The sequence below is a fragment of the Bactrocera neohumeralis genome, chromosome 5 (assembly GCF_024586455.1).
Source record: "Bactrocera neohumeralis isolate Rockhampton chromosome 5, APGP_CSIRO_Bneo_wtdbg2-racon-allhic-juicebox.fasta_v2, whole genome shotgun sequence".
In the NCBI taxonomy this organism is placed as follows: Eukaryota; Metazoa; Arthropoda; class Insecta; order Diptera; family Tephritidae; genus Bactrocera; species Bactrocera neohumeralis.
In genome coordinates this window covers 32,946,690-32,960,097 of record NC_065922.1, presented here as the reverse complement: position 1 = coordinate 32,960,097, position 13,408 = coordinate 32,946,690, and the positions used below count along the sequence as shown (strand labels likewise).

The window sequence follows — 13,408 nt, the reverse complement described above, 5'->3', positions numbered from 1 at the left end:
CAATATTATCTATGAACGGACACATAAGTAGTACGCAATTAGAAGTTAAAACAGTGACAACTGGATTTTCAAATTAAAGATTAAGAAATACCGCTATTTTCTGTAAATTTTGAAAGTAAGATGAGCATACATATATCGCACAAATTGTGGCTAATTAACCTGAAACCCGAACAACTACTTTTCATCAATAATCATATAGCGCCATTAAGAAGTTTCCCTGTGAATAGAGGATGAAGGTTTTCTCTATATAATTTCGTTTAAGCTGGAAATACACGAGTATTGACAATGTCTAATGAAATTTAGGAAATAAATTTAAATTTAAATAGTATTTTATTTGGTTGTGGTGATGGCACACTAACTAAGGATAGTCGGAAACTTGACTAAGCAGTCGATTACAAATTTATGAAAAGTCGACTTTAGTCGTTTTATGATTTTTTTTAGAATGATTAACAATGCTGTTGCTTGCTTAATCACTAAAATATGTACATATGTATATTTATTTCACTAAATTTATAAAAAAATATATTGGCAGACTTAGATATAAAAATAGTTAAATATAAACTTACCTTGACATAATTGGACAGAGCGGAAATAGTCAATACCTAACCGGATACCACGGCAGCACCACAAACATTTACAACAACAATAACCAGAAACAGCTCCCATTATTATCGCACTTTTAAAAAACACACAACTGGCTTAATTTGATTATAGCCACTAATTATATTAAAAAGGTAATTATAACACCCAGGATATTTATAATAAATACACTAATTTTCACTTGCACACTTTATTTTCATGCATTTTTATAATTAACAAACTTGGATCAACGCCAGAATCTCCACAAGCTACTGCGTGTACAGCGCAGTCGCTATTCATTAATTTAAACACACTTCACTAAATTTCCATTTTACGACACTACAAATCACTATTTGACATTATTTTACATTACTTTTCGATCAAATAAACACATTTACACTTTATTTTCGATAATTACTTGAAGAATTAAACTACTGCTTGAAATTTGCACATTGCGCGAAAGTTCCTTGCTGCCTGTCAAATTAACGAACAAAACACGAAAAGGAAGAATAACGGCGCGTGCATACTAATGTCTGTTCACACCATGGCAAGTAATAAAAGAATTGTTAGCTACCACTCACTAACTTTTATTGTAAATAACAAAGAAACGTATGTGAAGTATTTATTTTTTATAGTATTTAAATAAAAATATGTTTACTTTTTTTTCATTTATAGTATAAATTTCCGACTTGACTTTTTAATAAAATTAGTATACATTTTCCGTACAAGTAAAATTTTTAATAAAATTATTCGTTGATTTCATCATTTTCTTTACATTAAACCGGATACGGAAGAGAGAGCAGAGTTTCAACATGCATATGTATGTATATCTACACCATCTAGAAACTAGATCGATCGAAATTTTAAGCCGCTAATACAATTGCTGTTTTACTGTAGGCAACTCAGATTTGAAAAACAAATAAAAGAGTTGGCACCAAATTCGTTTTTTGATTAGCTGGCTTGTTAATTTTATCTCCAATCAAAATAGAACCTTTGCTGTTGAATTTAGTTGTTAGTGGCGCATGGAGCAAGGCGCAATAAATAAATGTTTAAATCCTAAAAACATGAATTAACGAATCTGCAATTTACGCGTTGCCAACTATATTTAAAATGCTAATCAGAAATATTTTGATTTTCCTTGATTAATCCGTTTTGTTAGTTACAAAAATCGAAATTTTTTCTGGAAAAATATTAAAATATACGGCAATGACACCAATTAATCTGTAAAGTTTCGGAAAATACTTGAACTATTTTGCCCCTCATAACTCGGATTTGGAACTTCTGAGACAAAATTACATATATAATGTAATCGCTTTGTCCGGGTAACGCTGGGGAAGTTTTTGAAATTAATTTTTTTTCAGTTTTTGGGAACACTTTGAAGGATTAAAAAAAAATAGTGCAGTGGTCTTGAAGTTTGAGAGGTACTGACTTGGAAAAAGTGAGTGGGGAAAATATTTTAAAATTTTGCATACTGATGAAAAAGGTTCATTATATTGGTACAAAAATAGCTATAACTTTGTCAATTTTGCTCCATTCGACTTAAAATTGATACAATACTCTTGAGATATATTGCATTAATCTAAGACAATTAAAAAATATTAAAAATTCTACTATCTCTTTTAATATTTCAGTAAAAACATAAATTCAAAAAAATTTGTATATATTGGCTTTATATCTTTAAGAAAATGTTTTAATATATATTATTGATAAGGTCTGGTAACACTAATAAACACAGTGTTGCACCATGAAATCAAGTGGTTGTTGTCATTTCAACAAACATAAGCAAGAAGCAACCCTAATGCGTTTCATTTAGCTAAGAAAAAAAGAACAAAATAAACACAAATACTGCAATTGTTTACAATATTTTATGTTTTCAATACAATTACTAAATATTAAATAGTATATTATTAATAAATAAAGCACTTAATTAGTTGTCAAACAAAAGTATAATAGCTTACGTGAAAATGTATTGTCGACAAAGAGAAATTTGTGATTTAGGTTGAAATGCAAAATTATGCAAGTTGCAAAAGGACTGTACCTTCGAGTAATAATAACTATTGCGAGTTATTATAGCAACATTCCCTACAATACTAATTATTTATTCTAAATTAAGTTAAAAAGTCAAAATGGATGCCACAAATGGTTTGTTTACCTTTCAAAATTAAGCTCGACTGCGACAGTCTAAAATGATGAGTATATCATATAAATTTTTCGTTTACAGTAACACCATCAAAGCAAAATAAAACAGAAGCAGTTACGCCTAATAGCAACAATAAACAGCAAAATGCAATTCAAAAACATTCCGGTCCTTTTTATATCTCACCATCACTATTCGACAACAAACGTCTGCGACAAAAACGTCTCCGTTGGGCCAAGGCATTGTTGGCGGCGGCGGGCTTTAAGCAGCATCACCTATTGCAACGAAAAAAGACTGAGCGCCGCAAAAATGTTTTATGTGATTTACGTGCAGACGTAACAATTGACTTATTATCAGATGAAGATGAAAAAACAATCGAAAATAATAATAAGGATGTTAAGGCAACTGAAGAAAAGCCAATTGTTATATCAAAATGTGCATCAATGACAATTTCCGATGGTCCACCACCACTCGTTCCAATTTCGAACGTACATTCAGCACCCAAGCAACTATTTACGCAAATCTACGCTTTTCCCAAGCACGCTATTGAAGTATCAAAAGTGCCGAACATAACGCTTATTCCTGTACAGAATTTACAAAACCCGCCTGCGCCACCACCGGTTGCTTCTGTAGCGCCAATGCCAAGACGTGTTAAGCGTAAACGTAAATCACAACAACCGAAACGTCATAAACAACCTGTTATTGTCAATAATGAGAGCATAATTCTAAGTGATGAAAGTGATATGGATATATCTTTAGTAGAACCACTCGCAGAATCTTCTACCAATAACGTGTTTTCGCCCCCATTAACGATTGCAACTGAAACCGTGCCGCCAACAACAACTATATCTCCCACATCCACAAACAATTTGCAAATTGTACATCCGCCTTCACCTACTAAATCTAATACGTCCTATCCCACTCTTTTAACACCGTACAGTGCACAAGTTGATGAAGAAGTTACCGTATCGATTGTGCCACGCTCATCAACAGCAGGCGGCACTTGTCTCAAGTCTAATGACAACGAGTTGTTTCCTATGCTACCCGATGAAACCACCGTACATACGGTTATTGCTAATCGTACTTATGAGTTATCATTAACAAAACTGCGTGAAGGCCTGGCCTCCTGTGGTATATCGGAGTTTGCAAATGGACAGCAGAAACCAGCACCAGTACGACGTAAGGGACAACTGGTGGATACGCCACCAATGGTCTCGCCAAATCCGCCGCCCATATCTTTAAAATTATCCAGCGATTTAAGCATTTCATTGATCTCAGATGATGACGACGACAACCAGGAACAACAACACCAGCAACGTTTGGCGGCAGAGAGTCTCTTACAAAAACAGCCGCAGTTAATGGTACAACACTTGCAATTGCCTGCGGGTGGCATGTTGCAAGCCGGTGCGAGTGTGTCGTTAGTTGGCACATCGAGGCTGCCGCCTCGGCGCCGAAAACTCGTTTGAGGAAGTGATTGTATGGGCGGCCAAAGTACAAAGCAACAAAGCTTTAAGTGCGTAATACGTCTTTTGAAAGTAATTGCATTGAAAAAGTGAATTTAATTATTTATTACTACCCACATTTAAGTCATGCTCGACAACCTCTAAACCTGAAAACAAAGGTAATACGCATTTCGGTGTAAATAATATTTAGACGCTTTGGAAACAGCTCGTGTACTTTAAATTATCTCAAAAATTAGTTTTTGTTTCACAAAAGCGATGGAATTTTCATTACAATCTTTTTAGCTCGTCCACAACTCGATTTAAGTTTCTTGTACCCTGTGTAGTTACTTAATTGGAGCTACTAAAGCATTATTACATGAAGTCAGTCTACTTTATTTGTGAAGTTTTACGCAAAAACAAGGCGAATTTTGTTTCTTGAATAACCGTCTATTTTCGCGGTATGAAATTTCATAAAAAAGCAACATACGTAGAATTAACGTACAAAGTATTTAGAAGTGTTTTCGTTAAGTGATAACAAATGCTTACATAAATTCATATTTACTTGCTACATATTTAAGATAAACATCTGTATAAACATTTTCTGAATAAAACATACATACTATATACAAGTATATAAGTGAAAAGATCATGCAAAAATAGTTTTTCCTTTAATTTATTTTATATTACAGCTAAAACTTAATAAAAAAAAAATAAAATATCATTTTCTTCTACCGCCACCGCGCTTGCGGCCATAATCGATTTCGCTGCATAATAATGGATTATCCTTTTGGCTCTCGTAAGCCGCTTTCGCCGTGGAGTGATAACCGCGTGACTGCTTGGGAGCGCGTGTTATTGCTGTTGTTGCCACACGCTTAAGTGCCTTGGGCACGATATACTCTGGCACATGTGAAAGATGTGGTTGCACTTTCACTGTTTTCAGTGGCTTATCATGGCGGAGTACTTGCAGATCTCGCGTGTTTTCATTGAAAAAACCTTTCAGTTTTTCATTATTGAAAATTTCTATTCTGATTTCGCGCAAACGTGCCTCGTGCACGGCAATGCGTGTGACTGCACGCCATGCATCTTGTGCGCGATAACGGAAAGGCTCGACCTCTTCCAATTTGAATTGGTAATTTCTACAAAGGAAAGAAAAACCAGATGTTAAAAAAAATAAAACAGATTTTGGCATACATGAAATATTTATATCAACTAATCTTACTTGATAACTTGATCCTCGCTCATGTAGCCGCTACGCAAACGCTCCTCAACAGCGTCACTCGCCTCTTTATCCTTCAAGCTAACGAGTGATAAGACACTGCCTTTGTTTGTGCCACGCGCCGTACGTCCTGCACGATGTATGTAAGAGTTGACATCGATGGGAAAATCAAAATTTATTACATTCGATACGCACTGAAAGTCTATACCACGAGAGGCGCCCGATTCGCGATCGCTTTTATTGCGGCCAGGATTTTCCAACATACGCTCATCAGACGCAATTATTAGGTCGTAAATACCCTGGTTAAACTGATTAATGGTATGTATACGAATTTTTGTTGGCAGTTCCGAATTGAGCACGCATGATTTTATTTTAAACTGCTCCAAAAATAGTTTGAGCCTACAGCAGAAATAATTAGATTATATTAGATTGAAACAAAAAAAGCAAATAATACATAAGCATGAAACTGATATCAGAGAGAAGATTAGACAGTAAGTCATATATACGCCAAATTCTCGTTAGAAGTTGCGCATTCATTCGTAAAACTAAAACTTCATCATGCATAAGTAAAAAAAAATAAATTTCTTAAAAAAACTTACTTATAGCAACGGTCCACAGAGTTTACAAAAATTACATTTTTGCCACGTATCAAACGCAGTTTCAGCAAAGCATACAATATTGCAGGTTTGTCGTTTTCTTCCGCTGATATGCGCTGATGTGTAAGTTGACTTTCTGGCACTAGATCAGGTTCTTCCAATTTCAATACAACTGGATTGTGTAGCACAATATTTTTCATATTCATCACATCGTCTGATAAAGTAGCGGATACAAGCACTGCCTAAAATATATTATTCTTTAAGCAAGCATTTTTATATACAGCGGTTTCTTTACTTACTTGATAAATTGGAGGCAGATGTTCTACAAGCTTTTTAAAATCCTTCTCAAAGCCGAAAGAAAATACCAAATCTGCCTCATCCACTACCAACATTTCAATTTTTTTCAAATCCAAAGCGCCCGCTTGCACATGCGCCAGTACTTTAGAAGGTGTTGATATGATCACATCTGGACGCTCTGAGAGCACATGTCGTTGAGCGACAACATCACTAGAAGAAAGATCTACAATGCGAACCACTTTCCCACATTTATCGGCCATTTGTTCCATTGCAGTGCGTGTTTGCTGACATAATTCTTTACTGGGGGACAGTACCAGTGCGCTGGTACATTGTTCTGATGCATTTAATTTTGAATTTAGAAGCTTTTGTAAAAGCGGTAATGCAAATGCGGCGGTTTTTCCAGAACCAGTACGGGCACGCACTACGACGTCCTTACCTTCCAACAATAAAGGTATCGCTGCCTCTTGAATAAGCGTTGGCTGGAGCCAACCCATCTTCGAAATAGCCTACAAAAAGGATAAACATTATCTTTTTATTAATATATCAAATATTTCGCATTGCGTACCTTCAGTAGACGTTCATCCAATTCCATTTCATGAAACTGGAGAACATTTTTTCCACTTGCCATTGTGTGGCTAATATATTTTCACTAGTTTAAAAGAACACAAAATAATTTATTAATACTTTACAATAACTAATTATATCTGAATTGCAAGAAATTGCAGTTAAACACACGTTTTTGTCTAAAACATATGAACAAAATTTACAGTGCTGCCAAACTTTTTAATTATGAGTGCTGACAAGTTTGACAGTTGATTATTATGTTTGGAATTACTTTTGACAAATAAAATACTTTCAAAACGCAATATATCCGACAAAATTTAGAGTAAAAATGTTCAAATAACCAATCCTATTAATCTGAAATACTTTATTAAATGTACGAATGGAGAGTACAAGTGGCGTTAGTAACAAATGGTTGTCTTGTCACTCGGAGCATCACTCTGTGTAAATCGATCATTATTTTAGCTGTGCTACCACACAAATAGTGTTTCCAATCAACCCTTCCATTTATAAACAAAGCCACATGTGTTTGTTTACTTTTTTAATGCCAATAGAATATTTTGCCGGCCGAAATTTTAAGTTTTATTTCCTTCATACAAATCACAAATTTTATAAATTTCAGAATTATTAGCATATAATTTTTTTCGTTATGCCGACTTCTATACGCGCACTGATTTCCGAAGGCCTCCGTGTAGGAGTAATTATGGCCGCCGGTGATGCGATTTGCCAAACATTTGTGGAAAAACGAGAGTTGAAAAACCTGGACGTAAATCGAATGTTGAAATTCGGTGCTGTGGGTGTTGTCTACGTCGGTCCCGTACTAAAAGGATGGTATGGAACATTAGATAAAATAGTGCCAAAGGGGTCCCCACCACTCAAACGAGCGTTAAAGAAAATGGCATTGGATCAAACATGTTTTGCTCCGTCATTCATAGCTAGCTTAATAGGCATCTTTGGTCTTATCAACGGTGAAAGCATACCAACAATCCAAGACCGTTTCAGGAATGATTACTTTACGATTTTGTCACGAAATTACATGCTTTGGCCAGCTGCGCAAGTGATTAATTTTTCCGTGGTCCCACTGAATTATCAAGTGTTATATGCACAATTTATATCCCTAATATGGAATATCTATCTATCTATGAAGTTGAATGATGAGAAAAAATAACTTGCAAAGAAGCTATACAAATTTGCTCGAATAATCAAAAATAATACATATAAGCTTTTTCGATTCGCCAAGCGGAGAGTAAAAATTTAATTTAACAATAAATATAGCAAAAGAACAAAAAAGTGGGGAAAATGTCGATATATTTACATTATTGTATTGGATACTTATGTATATGCAAAATTTAAATTATTATGATCAAAAGCTAAAGGAGGTCTGGTCTACAAACGGTTACTGTACGTGGTTAGTTTAAAATTATCTTTTAAAATATATTTTTAATTATGTTTTAAAATATATTTCTCTTCACAGCTCTTTTGAATATTTTAATGGTATGACAGTTCCTTAAAAGGTAAATAAAGGATATACAGTGGAACAACCTAAATCACAGTTATATATAAGCTAAATAAAATATTTAAACTGCTCAATAAATGTATTTTTGTTATATATTTTACTGTTTAAGGCTGTGTCACTGTTTTACGGAAAATTGAGAGCGTAAAGTGGGTGACTTAATACCACAATATATCATGAAACCGAAACGAATACAAAATAAATATAAATTATCTTGGAAATTCTATAAAAATTATTAATTTATGCCTTATTTTACAAAATACACAATAATTAATAGTAATTCCTAACGTTACGTTTTCGTACTTTCCTTATAAATTGTTTTCGTCGTTACATAATACGTGCTACATATATGTTGATATATTACAATGCAAATATTTATCACCTGAATGTACCCGGTGAGCCCATTTTTTCTCCGAGGCGTTTTGTAAGTTTGGCAGCACTTCAGTTATCAGCTGACTAATACAAAAATAAAATCCCGCGTTACAGTGAGTCGCATTTTTTGTTAATTGCACATATGTGAAGTTTTTGATCGGTAAATTTGTTAATAGTAGTTAAAAATTAGTTAAATCGTAATATAAAATGTCTTCTACTCGTGAGATTGTCACATTACAATTCGGCAATTATGCAAACTATATTGGAGCGCATTGGTGGAATATACAGGTGCGACTACCGGTGCAATTAACAGTTTTAGTCGTAAAAATAACGGTTTCTATATTTCCTACAGGAATCCAGCTTCAGTTACAATCCTGAAGACGCGCCTTCAGAAATTTCTCATGACGTATTGTACAGAGAAGGTGTCAATTTAAATGTAAGTTAAGGTGAAATAAAAATATTTTTTATGACAAATAATTCTGGCCATTTACAGAGGCAGGTGACATATACTCCTCGTCTATTGCTTGTTGATTTAGATGGGTCTCTAAAGCATCTTCCGCGTGAAGGTGAGCTCTACGGAAATAGTATAAAACGTACAAATGAAAGCATAGAATCGACTGAGGATGTAAAAAAAATTAAAGAGGAGCTTCAAAACCTATCCACAGATGTGGAGGTGGTAGAGCAACCACATGCTACTAAACATGATTTCCAAAAAGATCTTGAAGACCCCGTAATCGATATACAAGAGAAAAACTATAATTTGGCTGATAATGTTGATACATGGACGGATTACCTTTATGCGCGCTATCATCCACGAACTGTAAATGTAGTTAACGATTATAAACATAGTACAGAGAAGCAAACTTTCGATACATACACATGTGGTGTACAACTTTGGCAAACTGAGCAATTCGAAGATGAATTCTGTGATAAAATACGGCAATATGTCGAAGAGTGCGACTTTCTGCAAGGTTTTCAAACATTATTTGACTGCTTTAATGGCTACTCAGGCTTAGCCACTGCATGCATGGAATACCTCAATGACGAATATGGAAAAGCAAATTTTGCTTTACCAGTGTATTCACCACGTAACACGCTATTTGAAAATGCAGGTATTTGCATTAAAAAATATATAATTTACATTTTTAACTATTCTATTTTGCTTTCTACATTTCTGATTACCAGATGAACCCATGTCGGACTCTATACGTGTTGTTAATAGCGCATTGGCGTTCCACAAGTTAAGTGAACAAGCTTCGCTATTTGTACCCCTCAGCACAAGCGATCGTGTGTGGCGGCAATTAGGTGCAGCGCGTCAACTGCGCTCACTTACTTACCAGCCACATAATTTGTATCAGACGTCTGCTGTACTCGCAGCATACTTGGATACAATTTCATTGCGTTATCGGCTGCGCAATGCACCTAGTGCTTACTCGCTGGCTGGTTTCTGCGGTGATTTAAGTAATTACGGCCGCAAATTGGCGGGCGCCGCTTTTGCATTGCCATTTCCTATGCAACACAACCAAGATCTTATTGATTGTTTGGATCAATTTGAAGGTCCAATTTTCACATCACTCACACCCAACTGCAGCATTGGCACCGATTATGTAATACAAACTTTGTGTGTACGCGGTATAACACGCGATCGCCTAAAACAGCCTCTGGAGAAGGCTAAAGAACAAATGCGCATGGCTGCCTATAAATGTGATAGCGTCTCTGAAATGTTCCAACTGTACTTGCAATGTGCCAATCATGCGAGTATGTCACATGTGGCATCGGTGTCAATGGCTATGCCAACGCGTATACCGTTTCCAAGCGAAATGTTTGCCGAAGAAATGACAAAATTTGGTTTTCTCTCACCAACCACAAAGAGGCAACCAGAAGAGAAAGTTGTATCTGTGCCGACGCTAGCCGCTGCACAGTCATCTAGCGAGTTGGGTGATACGCTAGAAACGCTGCATCGCGAGGCTAAACGTGTGAAAATAGCCAAACTGCACCGATATAAAGCAGCTGGCTTGGAGGAGGATGATTATGTCGACGCGCTCGAGCAGCTATTGCTGTTCAAAGACAATTACGAAGATAACTTTGAGTTGTGAACAAAAGTGAAAACGCGAAATACGTATACTCGTAAAATAGTAATTAGTGCGGTTAAGAATACGCGAATACAAAATACTTTAACATATAATGCATGAAATTGTGACTAAGCTAAATAGAATTACACTCATAGCAGAGTCAAGGTAAGCTAAGTAGTGTAGCATAGTAGTTAGTTAGAAATTAAAGTAGTTATTAACATAGTCTACATTACTAAATTGTTGGAATAAAGAAATAAACAATATATTTATAAAAAAAAACTATAACACTCTAAATGCCGTATGATTGGTTAATCGTACACTGTGGCATCACTAGTCATAAGTGTAAAATAATTTTAAATTAAGACAAATTCTACCAAATTTTTACATTTTCGTGTAACTGATAGGTGTCTACAAATGCAGCTGCTGTATTACAATTTACTGCCGCATTTATTACATATTTATCTGTTTTTAAATTGCTCTTTAAGCTCTGCTCTTCACATTGCATTCCTCCAATTGGTAGTTAAGGCGCATGCAAGCAACTTCTATTAAGAGTATTCTTCGATTGCTGCTCAACCGCGAAGGCTGCTGATGCGCTTTAACTGCAGGAAGTGTCTATATTGCATTTATATCGTTCATTGGTGGTAGCGCCCATCGCATGATGGCCCATTACAAGCTATCAAATGGTCGAGTACAATATGGATACTTAATATACAGCTGCATAGCACGTCTTTATTTCCGTACCTTCATAAATTGCAATTGTATTGCATTTAGAATTTGGATAGTATATACTCGATCAGCCTTGGTGGTTTAGTTCTTCCGTGAAGCGTGCGTTGTTCTCAAGTTTATACTTGTAATCTTTTCTTCGTGTTTTTTTATACTTTCTTCGCTTTAATTTTACTCCAGTTCGTCTGCTTGGCATTGTAAATAAATGATGAGCAATGAACATGCAATTGCCAGGCACCCGCATCGCCTAAATGAACGGTTGGTCGGTTTGGCTGAATGATAACGACGTTGAAAATTTGCAGTTTGGCATTCACAAAACTAATGGCAGGATATGGGGCACTTTGCTCTTGGTGCATAACATTCTTCTACTTATTTTGCCTATTTAAAAGATTTTTAAACTGTCTCTTAAATTACACAATTCTTAAGTTATTTGCTAATTTTAAAAATGATACGTTGACTTCGGTTATTCAAATCTGTTTCTAATAAGTACATGGGTCCGACAGTATTGAGAAGAAGTCGGGATTGTTCAGAAGCAATGGCAAATATATAATAACTTGTAAAGATTCCTTCGGGTATAGGGGTTAATTTCGGTCGTCAGTGCTGACATTTCTTTTAAATTATTCCTTATATCAGCATTGGCTTCCGCCGGACGACCACTTCAAAATGCCTCAACAACTCCGGCCGCCGAAAGTACGGCGTTTTGCCGGATAAACTCCGGTACCATAGTAGGTTGTAGTGGGACATTATCTGTTTGAAGGCCCTATCAAATCAATCCACCTAACACCATTTTTTCTATGGTCCAACGCCATCGAAATAGGTTAGATTTATCTGGTAGACCAATAAGTCACGCATAGACCAGTTTTTGTCCTTTGCGATACCAGATTGAGTTCAGTTGCTAGGTCCAAGAGGAGTAGTCTTTAGGATGCCTTCGTTTCACGCGAATTTTAGCAGACTCTGCGGCCTCACTGTCGATACCTCCTCCATTGTATTAAACTGTGTGGACGCCAGATGCTTACAGCGTAGTTTTGCCAATGCAGGACAAGTGCACAAGAGATGCTCCATTGTTTCCCCTGTGCCCCGCTGTAGACATTTCCTGAAACCTTCTGATTCTGTCTGCCCCATCCTTCGGGCGTGTGTCGCCACCTGACAGTGATCAGTCAGTATTCCCATCATGTTCCATCGGGTTTTGATTTTCTTACCATGCTTCTGTCGAGATCGTCGTATAGACACTGCATGGGTTTCCTTAAGTGTTGATCACGTTTTCGGATGTTAGCCTACTACCATTCTTAGCAGTCCTGTCCACTATTTCATTACTCTCAATGCTTTTGTGGCCTGGCGCATAATAGGAGTGAAGTTGCTTCGTTCTGGCCCTGCCTCCCAAGACACTTCTGGCCGATATGCGATACCTTGATTGCTGCTTGGCTTTGATGACAATTTTTTGCGATTTCTCTCAAGCAGAATCTAGATATTCCCCATTAGAGAAACATCAAGACAATCTAATATATAAATAAACTTTGAAAGCCTCAGTTTCGATAATAACCAATAATTCCTGTTCATGGCTGAAGTACAGTATTAGCTTCAATTCTGTCTCCTATTGTTGTATGTAGACTTAAGATAAACCATGATCGCACGATATTACTCGATATTTTCTTTGTTTTGCTTACAACCTCTTTCTTGAGTAACTTTCTTTTGGCCTTCAACATTTTACTGAAGCCGAGAATGAATCTGGAATCTTTTTAACCAAGGAATTTGTAATAATTCAACTACGGTAATATTTAAGCTGTCATTCGTAATTGCTACCAAGAACTCTTTCAGAAAGCTCTAAACCTGCTGAATCAGGTGATGTTTTGATTGATGACTTCGTCTACAAAATCGATTTATTTATCGTTTTGACCCGACT

The 13,408-nt window shown here is 35.9% G+C and overlaps 4 protein-coding genes across 8 annotated transcripts in view; 3 read left to right on the top strand and 1 right to left on the bottom strand.

Annotated features, from left to right (window-relative positions):
- Window positions 1-2,393: 2,393 nt before the first annotated feature.
- LOC126759535 (protein a6) lies at window positions 2,394-4,815 on the top strand. The gene is made up of 2 exons (XM_050474399.1): window positions 2,394-2,721; window positions 2,801-4,815. Exons 1-2 carry the CDS (start codon window positions 2,706-2,708, stop codon window positions 4,180-4,182), a joined length of 1,398 nt encoding a protein of 465 aa, XP_050330356.1. The 5' UTR covers window positions 2,394-2,705; the 3' UTR covers window positions 4,183-4,815.
- Window positions 4,816-7,021, bottom strand: LOC126759531 (probable ATP-dependent RNA helicase DDX56). The gene is made up of 5 exons (XM_050474396.1): window positions 6,833-7,021; window positions 6,270-6,773; window positions 5,974-6,212; window positions 5,378-5,773; window positions 4,816-5,294 (listed from the first exon to the last, which is right to left on the bottom strand). The coding sequence occupies exons 1-5, from the start codon at window positions 6,893-6,895 to the stop codon at window positions 4,877-4,879; spliced, it is 1,620 nt and encodes a 539-aa protein (XP_050330353.1). The 5' UTR covers window positions 6,896-7,021; the 3' UTR covers window positions 4,816-4,876.
- A 343-nt stretch (window positions 7,022-7,364) lies between these two features.
- On the top strand, window positions 7,365-8,562 carry LOC126759560 (mpv17-like protein). 4 transcript variants are annotated; one of them, XM_050474437.1, is made up of 3 exons: window positions 7,365-8,229; window positions 8,303-8,342; window positions 8,454-8,562. In XM_050474437.1, exon 1 carries the CDS (start codon window positions 7,478-7,480, stop codon window positions 7,994-7,996), a length of 519 nt encoding a protein of 172 aa, XP_050330394.1. In that variant the 5' UTR covers window positions 7,365-7,477; the 3' UTR covers window positions 7,997-8,229; window positions 8,303-8,342; window positions 8,454-8,562. The 4 variants fall into 4 exon arrangements, with proteins under 4 accessions (XP_050330394.1, XP_050330393.1, XP_050330392.1 ...); XM_050474436.1 differs by having other exon boundaries at window positions 7,365-8,236; XM_050474435.1 differs by having other exon boundaries at window positions 8,303-8,562.
- Window positions 8,563-8,793: 231 nt separating this feature from the next.
- The window catches only part of LOC126759527 (protein misato), a 116,255-nt gene continuing 111,640 nt past the window's right edge, over window positions 8,794-13,408 (top strand). For both annotated transcript variants that reach the window (XM_050474388.1, XM_050474387.1), the window contains exons 1-4: window positions 8,794-9,001; window positions 9,066-9,149; window positions 9,207-9,825; window positions 9,899-10,950. In XM_050474388.1, the coding sequence (XP_050330345.1) occupies window positions 8,921-9,001; window positions 9,066-9,149; window positions 9,207-9,825; window positions 9,899-10,809 (1,695 nt within the window). In that variant the 5' untranslated portion in view covers window positions 8,794-8,920 and the 3' untranslated portion in view covers window positions 10,810-10,950. The remainder of the gene's footprint in view (window positions 9,002-9,065; window positions 9,150-9,206; window positions 9,826-9,898; window positions 10,951-13,408) is intronic.

Bases quoted from the DNA above. Each gene is read 5' to 3' on its own strand.
- LOC126759560 (XM_050474437.1), top strand. From the start codon at position 7,478: ATGCCGACTTCTATACGCGCACTGATTTCCGAAGGCCTCCGTGTAGGA.
- LOC126759531 (XM_050474396.1), bottom strand. From the start codon at position 6,895: ATGGCAAGTGGAAAAAATGTTCTCCAGTTTCATGAAATGGAATTGGAT. The intron at 6,774-6,832 runs GTACGCAATGCG...TCCTTTTTGTAG, and splicing joins TGGATGAACGTCTACTGAAG to GCTATTTCGAAGATGGGTTG. The intron at 6,213-6,269 runs GTAAGTAAAGAA...AATATATTTTAG, and splicing joins ATCTGCCTCCAATTTATCAA to GCAGTGCTTGTATCCGCTAC.